This window comes from Sphaerodactylus townsendi, linkage group LG05 (assembly GCF_021028975.2).
Source record: "Sphaerodactylus townsendi isolate TG3544 linkage group LG05, MPM_Stown_v2.3, whole genome shotgun sequence".
NCBI lineage: Eukaryota > Metazoa > Chordata > Lepidosauria > Squamata > Sphaerodactylidae > Sphaerodactylus > Sphaerodactylus townsendi.
The window spans coordinates 85121401-85135045 of NC_059429.1; the positions used below are offsets into that span (position 1 = coordinate 85121401).

General features: G+C 42.1%; 1 protein-coding gene across 6 annotated transcripts in view; it reads left to right on the top strand.

Annotated features, from left to right (window-relative positions):
• Window positions 1–13645, top strand: part of ATP2B4 (ATPase plasma membrane Ca2+ transporting 4) — a 196052-nt gene that overhangs the window by 140179 nt on the left and 42228 nt on the right. For 4 of the 6 annotated variants that reach the window (XM_048496310.1, XM_048496304.1, XM_048496307.1 and 1 more), the window contains exons 4-7: window positions 6666–6923; window positions 7738–7863; window positions 9874–9999; window positions 12389–12424. In XM_048496310.1, the coding sequence (XP_048352267.1) occupies window positions 6666–6923; window positions 7738–7863; window positions 9874–9999; window positions 12389–12424 (546 nt within the window). The remainder of the gene's footprint in view (window positions 1–6665; window positions 6924–7737; window positions 7864–9873; window positions 10000–12388; window positions 12425–13645) is intronic. The other 2 variants (XM_048496306.1, XM_048496308.1) reach the window with 1 other exon arrangement.

Below are 13645 nucleotides of genomic sequence, written 5' to 3' on the forward strand. Positions count from 1 at the left end.
TTTCAGTGGGACTTACTCCCAAATGCATTAGGATTGAAGCCTTATGTATTAAGGTCTAACAGCCTAAGCACCTTGGTTACTCAAAGATCTAGCTGGCAAAATTTACCTGTCCAACCACATTTAATTACACTACCTATGTGTGCTTAACTCCCTTTTAGTCAAGATGCTCAAAGAGGACAATTTTAAAAACAGACAGCCTAAATTGTTTCAAGCCATTGGTAGTCTTCTTATCAGCATTCTCATCCATACATACAGTAGAGTGAGAAAAGAGAATGCTGAATAGAATAGATCATCTCTTAAAACTGAAGAAGGCAGATGATATTTCTAAAGTTCCCTCATGATTTTCTGCAAGTAATCTACTTGCAGATCTTCTCAGCCTCACTTACCTCACAGACAGGACCAAGACTGACCATTAAGAGCACCTGAATACTTCCCAGCAGGCTGATTGCCTCCGTTCAAACACCTGGGCCAGTTATCCCTCTGACGGAAGGGCTAAGCCTGACCTGCCCAATCCCTGTGGAACACAGGAGAAGTGATAACCTAGCCAGCTGGAGGTGAGGCAGGACAGAGCCTGTCCTGCTACAGCCCTATGCAAGAAGCTGGAGGGGGTGGGGTGCAGTGAGGGAACCTGGCTCAGCCCAAGCAAGGCAAGGCAGAAGCTGGCACCTGCCCAAGCCTCACATAAAGCAAAACAAACAGTAGTGCCCAGGCAGAACCCCAGGCAAGGCAAGGCAGATGGAGCCACCTGACCCAGCAAAGCCCCATATAAGGCAGGATGAAGCAGATGGCAACACCTGGCCTACCTAAGCCCTATGCAAGGCAAGACACATGATGGAGCCTGGCATTAGGTGGGGCAAAGGGAAGCATCACAGAGACATCACAGAAGGTAGTGCCTGGCCCAGCTGAGCCCAAGGCAAGGCAGATGGCAGTGTTCAAACAAGGTGAGACATGATGAAAGCCAAGCCCTCCACAAAGCAGAGGGTAATCTCAGCTCTGCCTGAATAAACCCCATACAAGGCAAGGCAGAGGGTCGTGCCCAGATCAGCCCAGCCAAGCCTACAAAGGGTGAGGGAAGCAGCCCTTGGCCTGCTGAGGCCTGTCTTAGGTGAAGGAAGTAGCACCTGGCTTGTTAATATCCCTAATTGATTTGGCAGACTGCCTTCTCCTCCTCGCTCCTTCCATCCCCACTTTGAGAGGAAGAGTCAGACTCAGACAGTCCTTTTTCTCTCTTCCTCTCTCCTTTGTAGAGTGGGGTGTTGGAGGAGGCCTTTCCTAGAGTTTTCGTTCCCAGTCCGCCACTGTTGACTGGGTTGTTCTGAGGATAAAATGGAGGTGAAGAAAATGAATAAAGTGCTTTGATTCCCCATTATGGAGAAAGGTGGCCTATAAATGAAGTAAATAAATATCGCTGAAGATGTAGGTGCAAATGAAAAATGTTAGTGGAAGGTAGGAAGAAAGTGGAGAAGCTTGAGGATATACAGTTTGCCAGGCGGAAGGGAAGAGAGAGTGGGAAGTTGAGGTGGAAAAATGGGTGGCCTTTGCAAGTCCTTGCAAATTCTCCACTGAGTAACTGGACCCACCCTGGTAACTGGCACTTTGCAGCTATGCACTAGTTTTCCTGGGCAGAGGTAGGGTAGAGTTGAAAAGATGAGGAGAAGGTAAAGGTAGGTTGGCTTGTGGATGGGAAAGAGAAGAGTCAAGAAAGGGAGAAGAAGTTATGGAGGCTTTCATGGAGGAAAAAAAGGAAATAGTGGGGAAGAGGGAAATGCACCTTGCAGGTCCTCATGGGTTCCTGACAGTATGCTTATAATTCCATCAGCTGCAGCCTGGTGTGTAGATGAGCATTTTGCTGAATCTTTACACTGAGCCTTTAGCAATATTCATCATACTCCCAGATCAGAAGCTGATCAGAGAATATCCCAATACAAATATTATTGGTGCAGTTTGGAGTACAGAAAGTATTCACTCCCTTTTCATTTGCATTTTGTTTATTTCTCGTAAATATCAGTCCAGACCACCCCCAACCCAACCTGGTCCACAGCAAAGCACTCTAGGACATTTTGTTGAAGGGAAAATATGAGCTAGACTGCGGAAGTTCTATCTCAGTATATTTCCCAGTATCACTGTAGTTCTTAACTCCTCTCCTGGAAATGCTATAAGACAGTGGTTCTCAACCTTCCTAATGCCGCGACCCTTTAATATAGTTCCTCATGTTGTGGTGACCCCCAACCCTAACATTTATCCATTTTATAGATGGAGAACACTGATGCAGAGAGTCTTAGGCAACCCCTGTGAAAGGGTCGTTTGACCCTCAAAGGGGTCCCGACCCCCAGGTTGAGAACCAATGCTATAAGAACATAAGAACATAAGAACTAGCCTGCTGGATCAGACCAGAGTCCATCTAGTCCAGCATTCTGCTACTCGCAGTGGCCCACCAGGTGCCTTTGGGAGCTCACATGCAGGATGTGAAAGCAATGGCCTTCTGCTGCTGCTGCTCCCGAGCACCTGGTCTGCTAAGGCATTTGCAATCTGAGATCAAGGAGGATCAAGATTGGTAGCCATAGATTGACTTCTCCTCCATAAATCTGTCCAAGCCCTTTTTAAAGCTATCCAGGTTAGTGTCCATCACCACCTCCTGTGGCAGCATATTCCAAACACCAATCACACGTTGCGTGAAGAAGTGTTTCCTTTTATTAGTCCTAATTCTTCCCCCCAGCATTTTCAATGAATGCCCCTAGTTCTAGTATTGTGAGGGAGAAAGAGAGAAAAATTTCTCTCTGTCAACATTTTCTAATCCCATTACGGCATAATCTTTATAGACTTCAATCATATCCCCCCTCAGACGCCTTCCTCTCCAAACTAAAGAGTCCCAAACGCTGCAGCCTCCTCCTCATAAGGGAAGGTGCTCCAATCCTTCAATCATCCAAGGTTGCCCTTTCTCTGCATCTCTTTTTTTTCTATCTCTTCGATATCCCTTTTGAGATGTGCTTTGCACTCAGAAGTGAACAAACACACATAGTACTCCAAGTGCGGTCGCACCACTGCTTTATATAAGGGCATGCCAATCCTTGCAGTTTTATTATCAACTCCTTTCCTAATTATCCCCAGCATAGAGTTTGCCTTTTTCACAGCTGCCATGCATTGAGTTGACATTCCCATGGAACTATCAGCTAAGACGCCCAAATCCCTCTCCTGGTCTGTGACTGATAGCACTGACTCCTGTAGCGTGTATGTGAAGTTTGGATTTTTTGCCCCTATGTGCATCACTTTACATTTAGCTACATTGAACTGCATTTGCCATTTCTTAGCCCACTCACCTAATTTATCAAGGTCCGCTTGGAGCTCTTCGCAATCCTTTGTGGTTCTTACCACCCTACATAATTTGGTATCATCTGCAAACTTGGCCATCACACTACCCACCCCTACTTCCAGGTCATTTACCACTCCATAAACATAGTCTACCTAGTAAATGTTGTGATGTGCTGCCACTCCATCGGTCAATAATGACCTGGTGCTTGCTATAAGAGAATCCAAATCATGTGTCACATATCATAAATGGTAGTTGCCTATTGAAGCTGCAGTAAAAACCTTGAGGCACAGAGTGGTAAGCTGCAGCACTGCAGTCAAATCACTGCTCACAGCATGAGTCTGATCCTGACCTAAATCATTTTCAGGTAGCCGGCTCAAGGTTGACTCAGTATTCCATCCTTCTGAGGTTGGTAAAATGAGTACCTAACTTGGTGGGGGTAATGTAGATGACTGGGAAAGGCAATGGCACACCACTCCATAAACATAGTCTGCCTAGTAAATGTTGTGATGTGCTGCCACCCCATCGGTCAATAATGACCTGGTGCTTGCTCAGGAGACTACCACTACTGTTACTTGTTGTGGCTGCAGGTATTAGGAATGTGCAGATATGTATATTTCTACCTGTTTTCATTTTCTCACATGTTCAGAAATACCATTTTAGTTATGTATTTTTTCTTTTCGGGAGATGCTCTATTTACTCTTGATGCTATTTTTGCATCACATGCTAATTCTGTGCCACTTAAGCACAAATGACAAATAATCAGGTGTCTGTTTGATACCTGTGTTTTTATTGGTTCTGCATAGCTGAGAAATAGGATAACTACAGATTCATCCCATATATGGAGATGAATTTCCGAACCAAACCAGACTTGTCATGAAATTTGTTAATATCTTTAATTGGAATATACACCTCCACAAGTATGATAAAACTGCTTTCAGGTGGCATTATTTTAAGCAGCTCCTGCGCATAATAAACACACTCAAAATTAATTCTGTTTAATCAGCTGAAGCCAATTAACTATATCATCTAAAACATTCTTAAGACTCTTGCATCCATCCTTCTGAGGTTGGTAAAATGAGTACCTAATTTGCTGGGGGTAGTGTAGATGACTGGGAAAGGCAATGGCACACCACTCCATAAACATAGTCTGCCTAGTAAATGTTGTGATGTGCTGTCACCCCATGGGTCAATAATGACCTGGTGCTTGCCCAGGAGACTACCACTATTGTTACTTGTTGTGGCTGCAGGGATTAGGAATGTGCAAATATCTGTAATGGAAAATTAGAAGGTCAAAATCCTGTAGGACTTTCTAATCCAAACGGACAAAGTGTTGAAACACAATACACCAGACATCACTGTGATCGAGGACAAGAAAGTGATCATCATCGATATAGCAGTACCCAGTGACAACAGAATCACTGAGAAAGAATACGAGAAGGTCACGAGATACCACAATTTGAAAATTGAGCTTCAGCGTCTATGGCACAAACCAGCCGAGGTCGTTCCAGTGGTAATCAGCACCCTGGGCGCCATCCCGAAAACACTAGGGCAGCACTTGAAACATCTTCAAATCGACAAAATTAACATCTGTCAAATTCAGAAGGCAGTCCTACTGGGATCTGCACAAATACTATGCCAATACATTACAACTTTCTAGGCCTTTAGGTGAGGCTCGAATTGTAATGAATAGCCAGCAACCAGCTAAAGATCTGGCAGTTGTGAAATCTACAATAATAATAATATGTTGAGTGTGAGCTCAAGACTTATACTGATAGAGTTTGGTGTTGTATCTTAACTGATGCTATAATATCCATCTCTCTTTTCTTCATTTTAGTGAGGTCAGAAGAGTTGCACCTTGCTGAACTTCTGTCATATTCAAGCCATTCAAAATACAGCAAGAACCATATCTCAGTTCAGTCATAGCAGAGAGCTTTAGTTTATTTTAACTATAGTTTGTGAAATCATGATATAGATGACCACTGAAATTATGGCTTGCTTCAACAAACACTGATTTTAATATTTCTTTAATATTTCTTTAATATTTCTTTAATATTTCTCTGACTCCTCCACAGATACTCAGCTGACACCGTAGTCTACATTACAGCAAGGGCACCACCAGGGGCCATGCCAGGAAGCTCACATTCATATGTAACATGAAACCATAATTAAACTTACCTGATTAATAAACAACATCAAACCATGGTTTCAAATTCTAGTTTGACAGACCCTAGCTAACTATATTGAGTAGAATGGCCCCCATTCAGGTGGTCACACTAGTCATTGATAGTTTGTGTGATATCTGAACTGAGTAATCCTAAACAAAGCATAGCAGCCTAAGTTCATTAATTTAACTGGAATCAGACTGAGATAAAGAAAATGTGGGAATGAAAAAATGAAGAATTTATTTGGAAGTGATGGAAAAGATTCTAACCCTTCTGAGCAAATTCCTCCTGAGCATTCTCCACTCAGTGGATTAATTGTTTTCATGCACAGGTTGACAGTTTCCTCAAGGCTTAATTGGTACTTGGTAAAATATTGTAATAGGTACTAAAGTAAATAAAAACCTTAAATCTTATTAATATATATCCCTTCCACCCTTGTTCACTTTGCAATTCTGGTGCAGTGTACCTTTGCTCTCCTTAATAGGGTTCACTATAAAAATATCTGGAGATGCTTTTGAAATCCTCCTTTGACAAATTTCTTTCTGGATTTTTTCTATATAACAGACATATATAATGGAGCAGAACTCATACTGAAAGATAAAGTTCTTGTGGGTTGCATTAAGGAATGTGTGCAATAAAAAAGCTTTAACAATGGTGGACAATCTTACTGGAGTAGTCGTTACATTTTGTTTTGTGTCACAAGAGTGCAGTTGCACTTCCGTACAACAAGTGTTGTATATAACCACCCCTTATGTACTTCTTTTTTTTTTTTTTGCTATTTGTATTTATTTCAGTAGAGCACAATTACGGTCTACTGCAGTATAAAAACAAAAAAATAAAACTGAACTCTGAAAAGAAATATACGTTTGCACACATTGGGATAGTTTTAAGGGGCTTTATTTCAGAAAAAAAGTATAACATAATAGAAATTGTTGCTTACAAGGGATAATAACAGAAAGATACTTTCACTCGTGAAACTAGCCATGTTTCTTCCTTCTCTTCATTGATAGTCTATAGGTCTTTATGACTTTGTCATCTTCTTCCCTGTCATAATGATGGAAACATAACAAACAGTATATACACGTCTGGAATAGTAATGCTGTTTGACTGCATTTTATGAAATGTTTCAAGCACAGGTGTACTATAAAAGTGAAGTTATTATTGAAAAAGAAATCTTTCGCATCTCATTGCAGAGTGTGGGCAAGCAACAGGTGGAGTAGAAGATGAGGGTGAGTCCCAGGCTGGCTGGATTGAAGGAGCAGCGATCCTCTTCTCAGTTATCATTGTGGTGCTGGTTACAGCCTTCAATGACTGGAGCAAAGAGAAGCAGTTCCGGGGCCTCCAAAGCCGCATCGAACAGGAGCAGAAGTTCACAGTTATCCGCAAGGGGCAGGTTATCCAAATCCCTGTGGCTGAGATTGTGGTGGGGGACATTGCTCAGATCAAGTATGGTAAGTGGGTCCTCATGCCTGACCTAATGGTTTTTCCTTTCCCACAGGTGGCACTGTATTTAAAAACTGAGAGGCTCAAGGTACTGGCATACCTGCCTTGCTTCTGTTTTTGTCCAAGCAATATGAATGGTTTGCATTGCTAATACAAACCTCCCATTTTTCACCAGATTTCCTCACTGCCAAGAATGAAAGTAGCTGGTGTAGGATGGTGTTGGCATGAGAGAATCACACAAGTATTGTTTATTTGTCATGATGTAGGAGGTGGTGGGAGGATTTTATGGGCAAGTATTGTAAACTAAGAAAGTAACCGCTGAGTAATTCATGATAGCAGAGAACTTAATTGGTGTGATAGATTGTAGAGAAGAGATTGAAAAAGGATGTGGGGGGGGGGGGATGTTGGTTGAACAGCAATAAGAGAAAGTCAGTTGGGCAGGGAACAATTTTACACTGTGAAAAATCCAGCAGGGTGAACATTTGTCAGTCCAGTACTTGAGATTTTGAGCACCTCAAAAATAAGTTTGAAATAAGAGTTTTTTCTTTTATTTGCATTACATTTTTTAAATTCTCATTAGCCAGGTAGCCTGCCTCAAAATCATCAAGGTTTACTTTCCAATTTTGAACTTCCTTTCTCTCCTCCAAGGGACACATCAACTCTCCAAGTTGTCTGACCTTGAAATTGCTAGAATCATGTGGGGAGCGAGGGGAATCTGTTTTTCACATTAGACTGTGTATTGGAAACTTCAGGTGCATGAGTATTCCATTCGATGAAGAAGGGCTGGAAACTCTGGTGACCTGTTTATTTTCTTTCTTACAGGGGACTTGTTGCCAGCAGATGGAATCCTGATCCAAGGCAATGATCTCAAAATTGATGAGAGCTCTCTAACAGGGGAATCAGATCAAGTGAAGAAGTCTCTAGATAAGGACCCCATGCTGCTTTCTGGTAAGTCAAACGTAATTGTCACCTGCGAGCCCTGAGAAGGAAGTCATTCAGTTCCAAGCTTATTTTTGCAAAGATACTGTTGCTTTACAATGCTGACCTGTGGTCTGGTAGTCATCATTGCAAGAGATGTCAGGTGTTTCAGTAGTAGTAGTGCTGTCTTGCTGAGTTTTGAGATTACCTAGACTTCTCCATATTGTTGAGAAAGGAAGTTCTGCATTGGCAAGCGGAGACACTCATGAATGCTGGAGTATCCGCACAGCATGCTCCCTCCACTTGTCTTCATATCAGTGAGCAAGTGGTTTATATCCTTTTCTCCAGTGTATGAAGGTAAAGAGGCAGTCCAGAAATACTTCATTGCTTGCCTGATCCTTGGGAGGTCTGATCAAGGATGTAAGGAAATTCATTTTTCTTTGGAGGTTTGAACTGAACAAAAACCTGCATCTGGAGTTACAAAAGTTTTTCCTTTTTGGCTGAGAACAGGTGTATGTTGCGGGGGTGGGGGAGGCAATTCAATTGCTTTCCAGCCTCATTTCAGCCACCCTTTTAGAAATGTTAATATGTCTAGCTGGAGACAATAGAATCATAGTGTTGGAAGAAACCCCAAGGGCCATCAAGTCCAACCCCCTGCAATGCAGGAACACATAATCAGAGCACTCCTGACAGATGGCCATCCAGCCTCTTTTTAAAAACTTCCAAAGAAGGAGACTCCACTACACTCCTAGGCAGTGCGTTCCACTGTCAAACAATCCTTACTGTCATGAAGTTTTTCCTGATGTTTAGGTGAAATCTCTTTTCCTTCCCCTTGAACCCATTACTCCTGGTCCTAGGGTAGTCAAGCTCCTCCCATCTCCACTTAGACCTCCAACTAGGTGATATCAAGCAGGTGTAATGGGTTTTTTGTAGAATTAAGTGCTAGAAAGACTTCAGGAAAAGCTTCTTTGACCTGGCCTGACCTAGTCAGTGGGAGGAGAAAGGGGGATGATAAAACTCCTGGGAACAAGGAGGAGGGGATCTTCTGTTGACACTGATTTGAGGCAGACAGAACTCGGAACTGAGGTTTTTTGGAGGCAGCCATTGTCATGTATTGGCCTTCCCATCTGAATAAGGCTTCAAGATAATGGAAATCTTGTCAAACGTCTGCAACTTTCTACGCTAAGGAGCCTGCTTTATATTTAACATCTGCCAGGACATTTCTAGAAGGAGGCATAGCTTTTTACCCTTTTCTTTTGAATCACTTGCTCTATCTGGTGTTTTCCATGAGTATGCTTGTGAATATTTTCTTTTTAATATAACATCTTTATTTGTTGCTGATGGGAGTTCTCTGTACCCCATAGACTTGGATGTGCTGTTTTAAAAAGGAGCATCAGGAGGAAATGGAGGAGCAGTCAGTTGGCAAGTGGTTACTTCCCCAATAATACACAAGGCAGTCAGCTGTCTCTGGGATAACCAGACACTGGATAGTGGGAGACATAGAGGCATGGCTCCAGAACTTGGAAGGGAAGCAGGGGCAATTCCTACAAAGGTTGTGTGGACACGCAGAGAGAAAAACCCCTCCAGGTGTTGGGAAAACCTTGTAGGGCATGGTGCAATAGGGCCTGCAGGTCAGAGCAGGACTGTTCTGCCCCAAATATATATTCAAGGGTTCATTAACCTAATTGTCTTTATTGAGGAATCTTTTATGGAAATATAAGACAAAGCCCACATCTGCAAAAATTTCTCTGTTCATTTAACAGAAAAGAAAACTCAGTGCCCGTACTCCTTTGTATGTGTGTTCTTTTGCCCTCCGTTGAAATGTCCTAGAAAGTCTATGCACACATGAGCTTCATGCATGCATTATTTCCATGTGGATCTCTGAAAGCTTTATTAGTTTAAATCTGTGTTCGTTGAATCCCAGTGACTGTCTGAACCAACATGTGTTTCCCCTTGACTTCTCTTTAGAATGAATTATACTTTTGTCTTATCTGCTCATTTTAAATTCCAGTTCCCCTTTCTGCTGCCTCTTTTTACCAGGTACTCATGTGATGGAAGGCTCTGGTCGAATGGTGGTCACAGCTGTGGGTGTCAACTCACAAACTGGAATAATTTTCACTCTTCTGGGAGCAGGGGAAGGAGATGAGGAGAAGAAGATCAAGAAAGGTAAGAAGATACGGGAGTCAGGCTTTCAGAGGGAAGCATCTTTGGAGGTATTTATAAGTGCATTGACATGTCATTGCTGAAACACAAGCCCCCTTAGTGTGACTTGATGAAATGGATATTTGGGGGCTTTAGGAAGAGATGTTGGAAGGTCAGCATCTAGTGCTGTAAGATCAATACAGTCCGGGGCTATGGCCAGTGCACACTTTCAGACAAAAAATGTTGGACTACGTGGAGCCTTGGTCCAATCTAGCAGGCACTTCTTATGTCTGTGAAACCCCTAAAAAAAAGTTGAAACATGATAAAAAAAATAATTCAACTCCTCCACAAAAGCCCCATGACCTGAAAACTTCACCATCAAGATTGTCTCTCCTGAATCTGTTTATTTTTAAAATAATTGTTCCAATTTGAAAATATGGAGCCTAATTACTTAAAATTGAGTAGAAGAGCATTGTGAGATGCCTTTTCAGCCATCATCCTTGAACACTTTGAAAGAGAGTTGAGAGAATACAGCTTTCTTTCAGTAAGCCCTGACATAGAAGGCCCATGAAATCATGCTATGAAAAATAGCAGTAGGTAATAATTTCTGCAGGATTTTTAATGTATAAAATGCTTTACCATTTTCATCAATTCCTCAACAGAACAACCCTATGACATGACCCTCTTATTCTCATTTTGTAGAATAAAAAGCTCACAGTTCAGAATAAGTAGACTGAGCAACAGTGACTTGACAATGTTAAACACAACCAAAGTGGATTTTTTTTGGCAGAGCAACAGATTTCAGCTCAGCCAATCCAACTGTATGCATCAGATTATACTGGCTCTGGAGTCATATGAGTCTAATTCATGCTGAGTTTCAAGCAGTAGCTTTGGTTTCCAAATAAGGAAGCTTCTTTGGACTCCTTTCATACTTTCCATTGTGAGGGAAAATAAAACCTTGATATTTGGCTTACAAAAGCAGAGCCTCGCCCAATTTACTCACCGCTAGTAGAAGAGGCACCTGAACTTTAAAATCCATCTGGTAAACCAAATGGGGATAAATAAAAATGTCCAAATGATGGGATCCCCAGCATCCTCCCAGTTGAAATGATGATAACAGACAGCACTTGTCAAAAGCATTAAAGAAACTGAAGGGGCACTTGAAGATGTTGAAGGGAGGTGTCCATATTGTTTCCCCAGATCAATCCTGTCTCTCCAGGGAATGTTTTTTTCTGTTGTTGTCCAGGATGAAAATAGCAATTCTCAAATTATTGGGGAGGGGAGGTTGAATTGGGTTAGGAAGTCAGGTGGGTATATGAGAGACAGCCAATAATTTCTTCCTATTTGTTTAAACTACCAAATTAAGAGGAAACTGAAATGACTGCAGTAGCCATTTACTTAACAAAACTACCTTTCACTTCTTTCATGATGGAAAAAGCAATAGCCATGTATATGTGGGTTCCTCTGTGCACACAAGCTCTGCAGGATCAAAAGTTATCTCCTTTTTGTCAGGATAACTATGCTTGTAGAACACTCTATGGTTGATGCAAACAGAACAGTCTCTGTTGTTTTAGGCATCCACAAATTTAGCGAGACCTCTTCTGAACACTAGTGTTGCAGAACTTTAAGATGCTAGTCTTAGCAATTTGAATGTCCTTCGCAGGATAAGACAGATGTCTCTGATTGCTGGGGATTATAGAGTACTGGCTACCCTGACCCTGTCTGATCAAAGTCAATCTAGGTTTAGTTGTTTTCTTCTGTTCGCACTGTTAATGAAACTGCCCTATACAGACTGCTTATTGCCATGTGCAGTTCTCAGAATAACGTCCATAACTCTATAAAGAGATGGAAGCAGTTTGAGAAAGAATTTTGAACTGCTTTTCTACAGTATGAAGGGAAACTCACAAATTAAATTGGCTTCCTGTTTGAAGTGTAGTGCAGGCTGCCTGGAGCTGCAGATAATGAAGAAAACCTAAAATATTAGGGTGATCCATATATTTTTAAGTATTTTGATTTATGGAGGCTCACTATGGCAAACTTTGAGAAGCTCCAGATTAGAACCTCTGCTTGGGAACTCAGAGAGTGACTTCCCCAACACACATGGCAGTACTGGGAATGGAACTAAAATTCAGCTCCATTTCAGTCTTAAGAACATAGTTCAGTTCATTCAAATCCTTTGTTACAGCAGAGTGAGATCCAAGAGCTGGCATTAAGCAGAGAGGAATGCTGAAATTTTCCAGCCCTGTTGCAATGGTACTCAGCCCAGATGGCAGCTGAGTCATGGAGAGCTTTCATCCCATGTCTGGCAGCCTCCCTGAGAGAGCACTGAGCCCCCCCTCCCCACACCAGCAGGGTCATCGATGTCGAGAACCGTGTGCTCAGTGCTCCACCCTTTCTCTCTTTGTCTGAACAGGTAAAAAACCAGGAGTCCCTGAAAATCGCAACAAAGGTAACCAGCCTCTCCATCCTTTGAACCAGCACCACACTAACTACTGAGCATTCCTCCTTCCTTCTTCCCATGAGTCTGTGCTCTTTGTCGCTATGGCGGGAATCTCGCCTTGTTGTTCTAGAAGAGGGTGTAATGATTGCCTCAGTGCTAGCCTCTCCCCTTTGCCCTTTCTGCTAGCTGGACCTTTATTTGTGACTGGCAGCTTTCCATAACTGATGCCAGCCTCTGCTAATTTAGGATTTCATATCTGGGCTGATTTTTTCCTCCTGCATTAGTTTCTTAAATGTATATTTCTTTTTTAAGAAAGGGCAAAATTATATCAAACACAGGAGGAAAAACAAAGATAGGAGGCTTAGAGGAGCCTAAAAGGTTTCTCATGCCCCCCATAGTGAAATCCATGAGGTGATATTAAATCTAAGACTTATTCTGTGTGTATCAATACGTTAGCATTGTGTAATTGAGCTAGTCTCACACATTCACCTTAACACACATTTCACAAAGTCGCACCAACTGGTCTTTCCTGTTCCCCATCACCTGAACTTTTTATGAGTCCCCACTGGTCGGTCCAGCATGCGTAGTCATTACACTCTGTTCTTCTCATGGCCTTTTGAATCAAAGTGAATGTGTATTCTCTGATATGTTTCACCCCCTGTTCTTTCCAGGCTATGGTGAAGAAGCCCATTTCTGCACCTGTCTGTTCTCCTTCCCACTCCTTCACCTTTCTCTTTCTCTCTTCCTTTCCTCAGCAGTTTTGAGTTTTCCCTCTTCCTGATCAGAACTCCTGGTTATTTTGGCATTGACTTTTTGCCCTGTCATGTCCTTAAGTCCTAACTGTGCAGATCAGTTACATTCTTCTGAATTCACTCCACTTTGAGAAGAGTTAACATCTCATGTTTGCTTACAATGAGAAATCTGTTTTTCAGTCTGTTTATAAAATATGTCTCTGTGCTTATAAATGGTTGATAGACAGGAGATGAAAAAAGTGCATGGCACAAGAGCTTGCAGTGTGGGAGGTGGAGGTGACTTTGTTTACAAAGAGCTTTAGGAACTCAATCCTCACCTCTGGCAGGTAACATAGTTTGCTGCTGCTGTGCACCAGATGAGGATCCACCTTTGGTACTTAATAGAAATCCCAAAGAAATATGGGCTGGATCACAAAGTCTGGGAGAAATAAACTAAAAGGTTTACTTCTCATTAGTTGATTCCAGTGGTGGGTTGTCT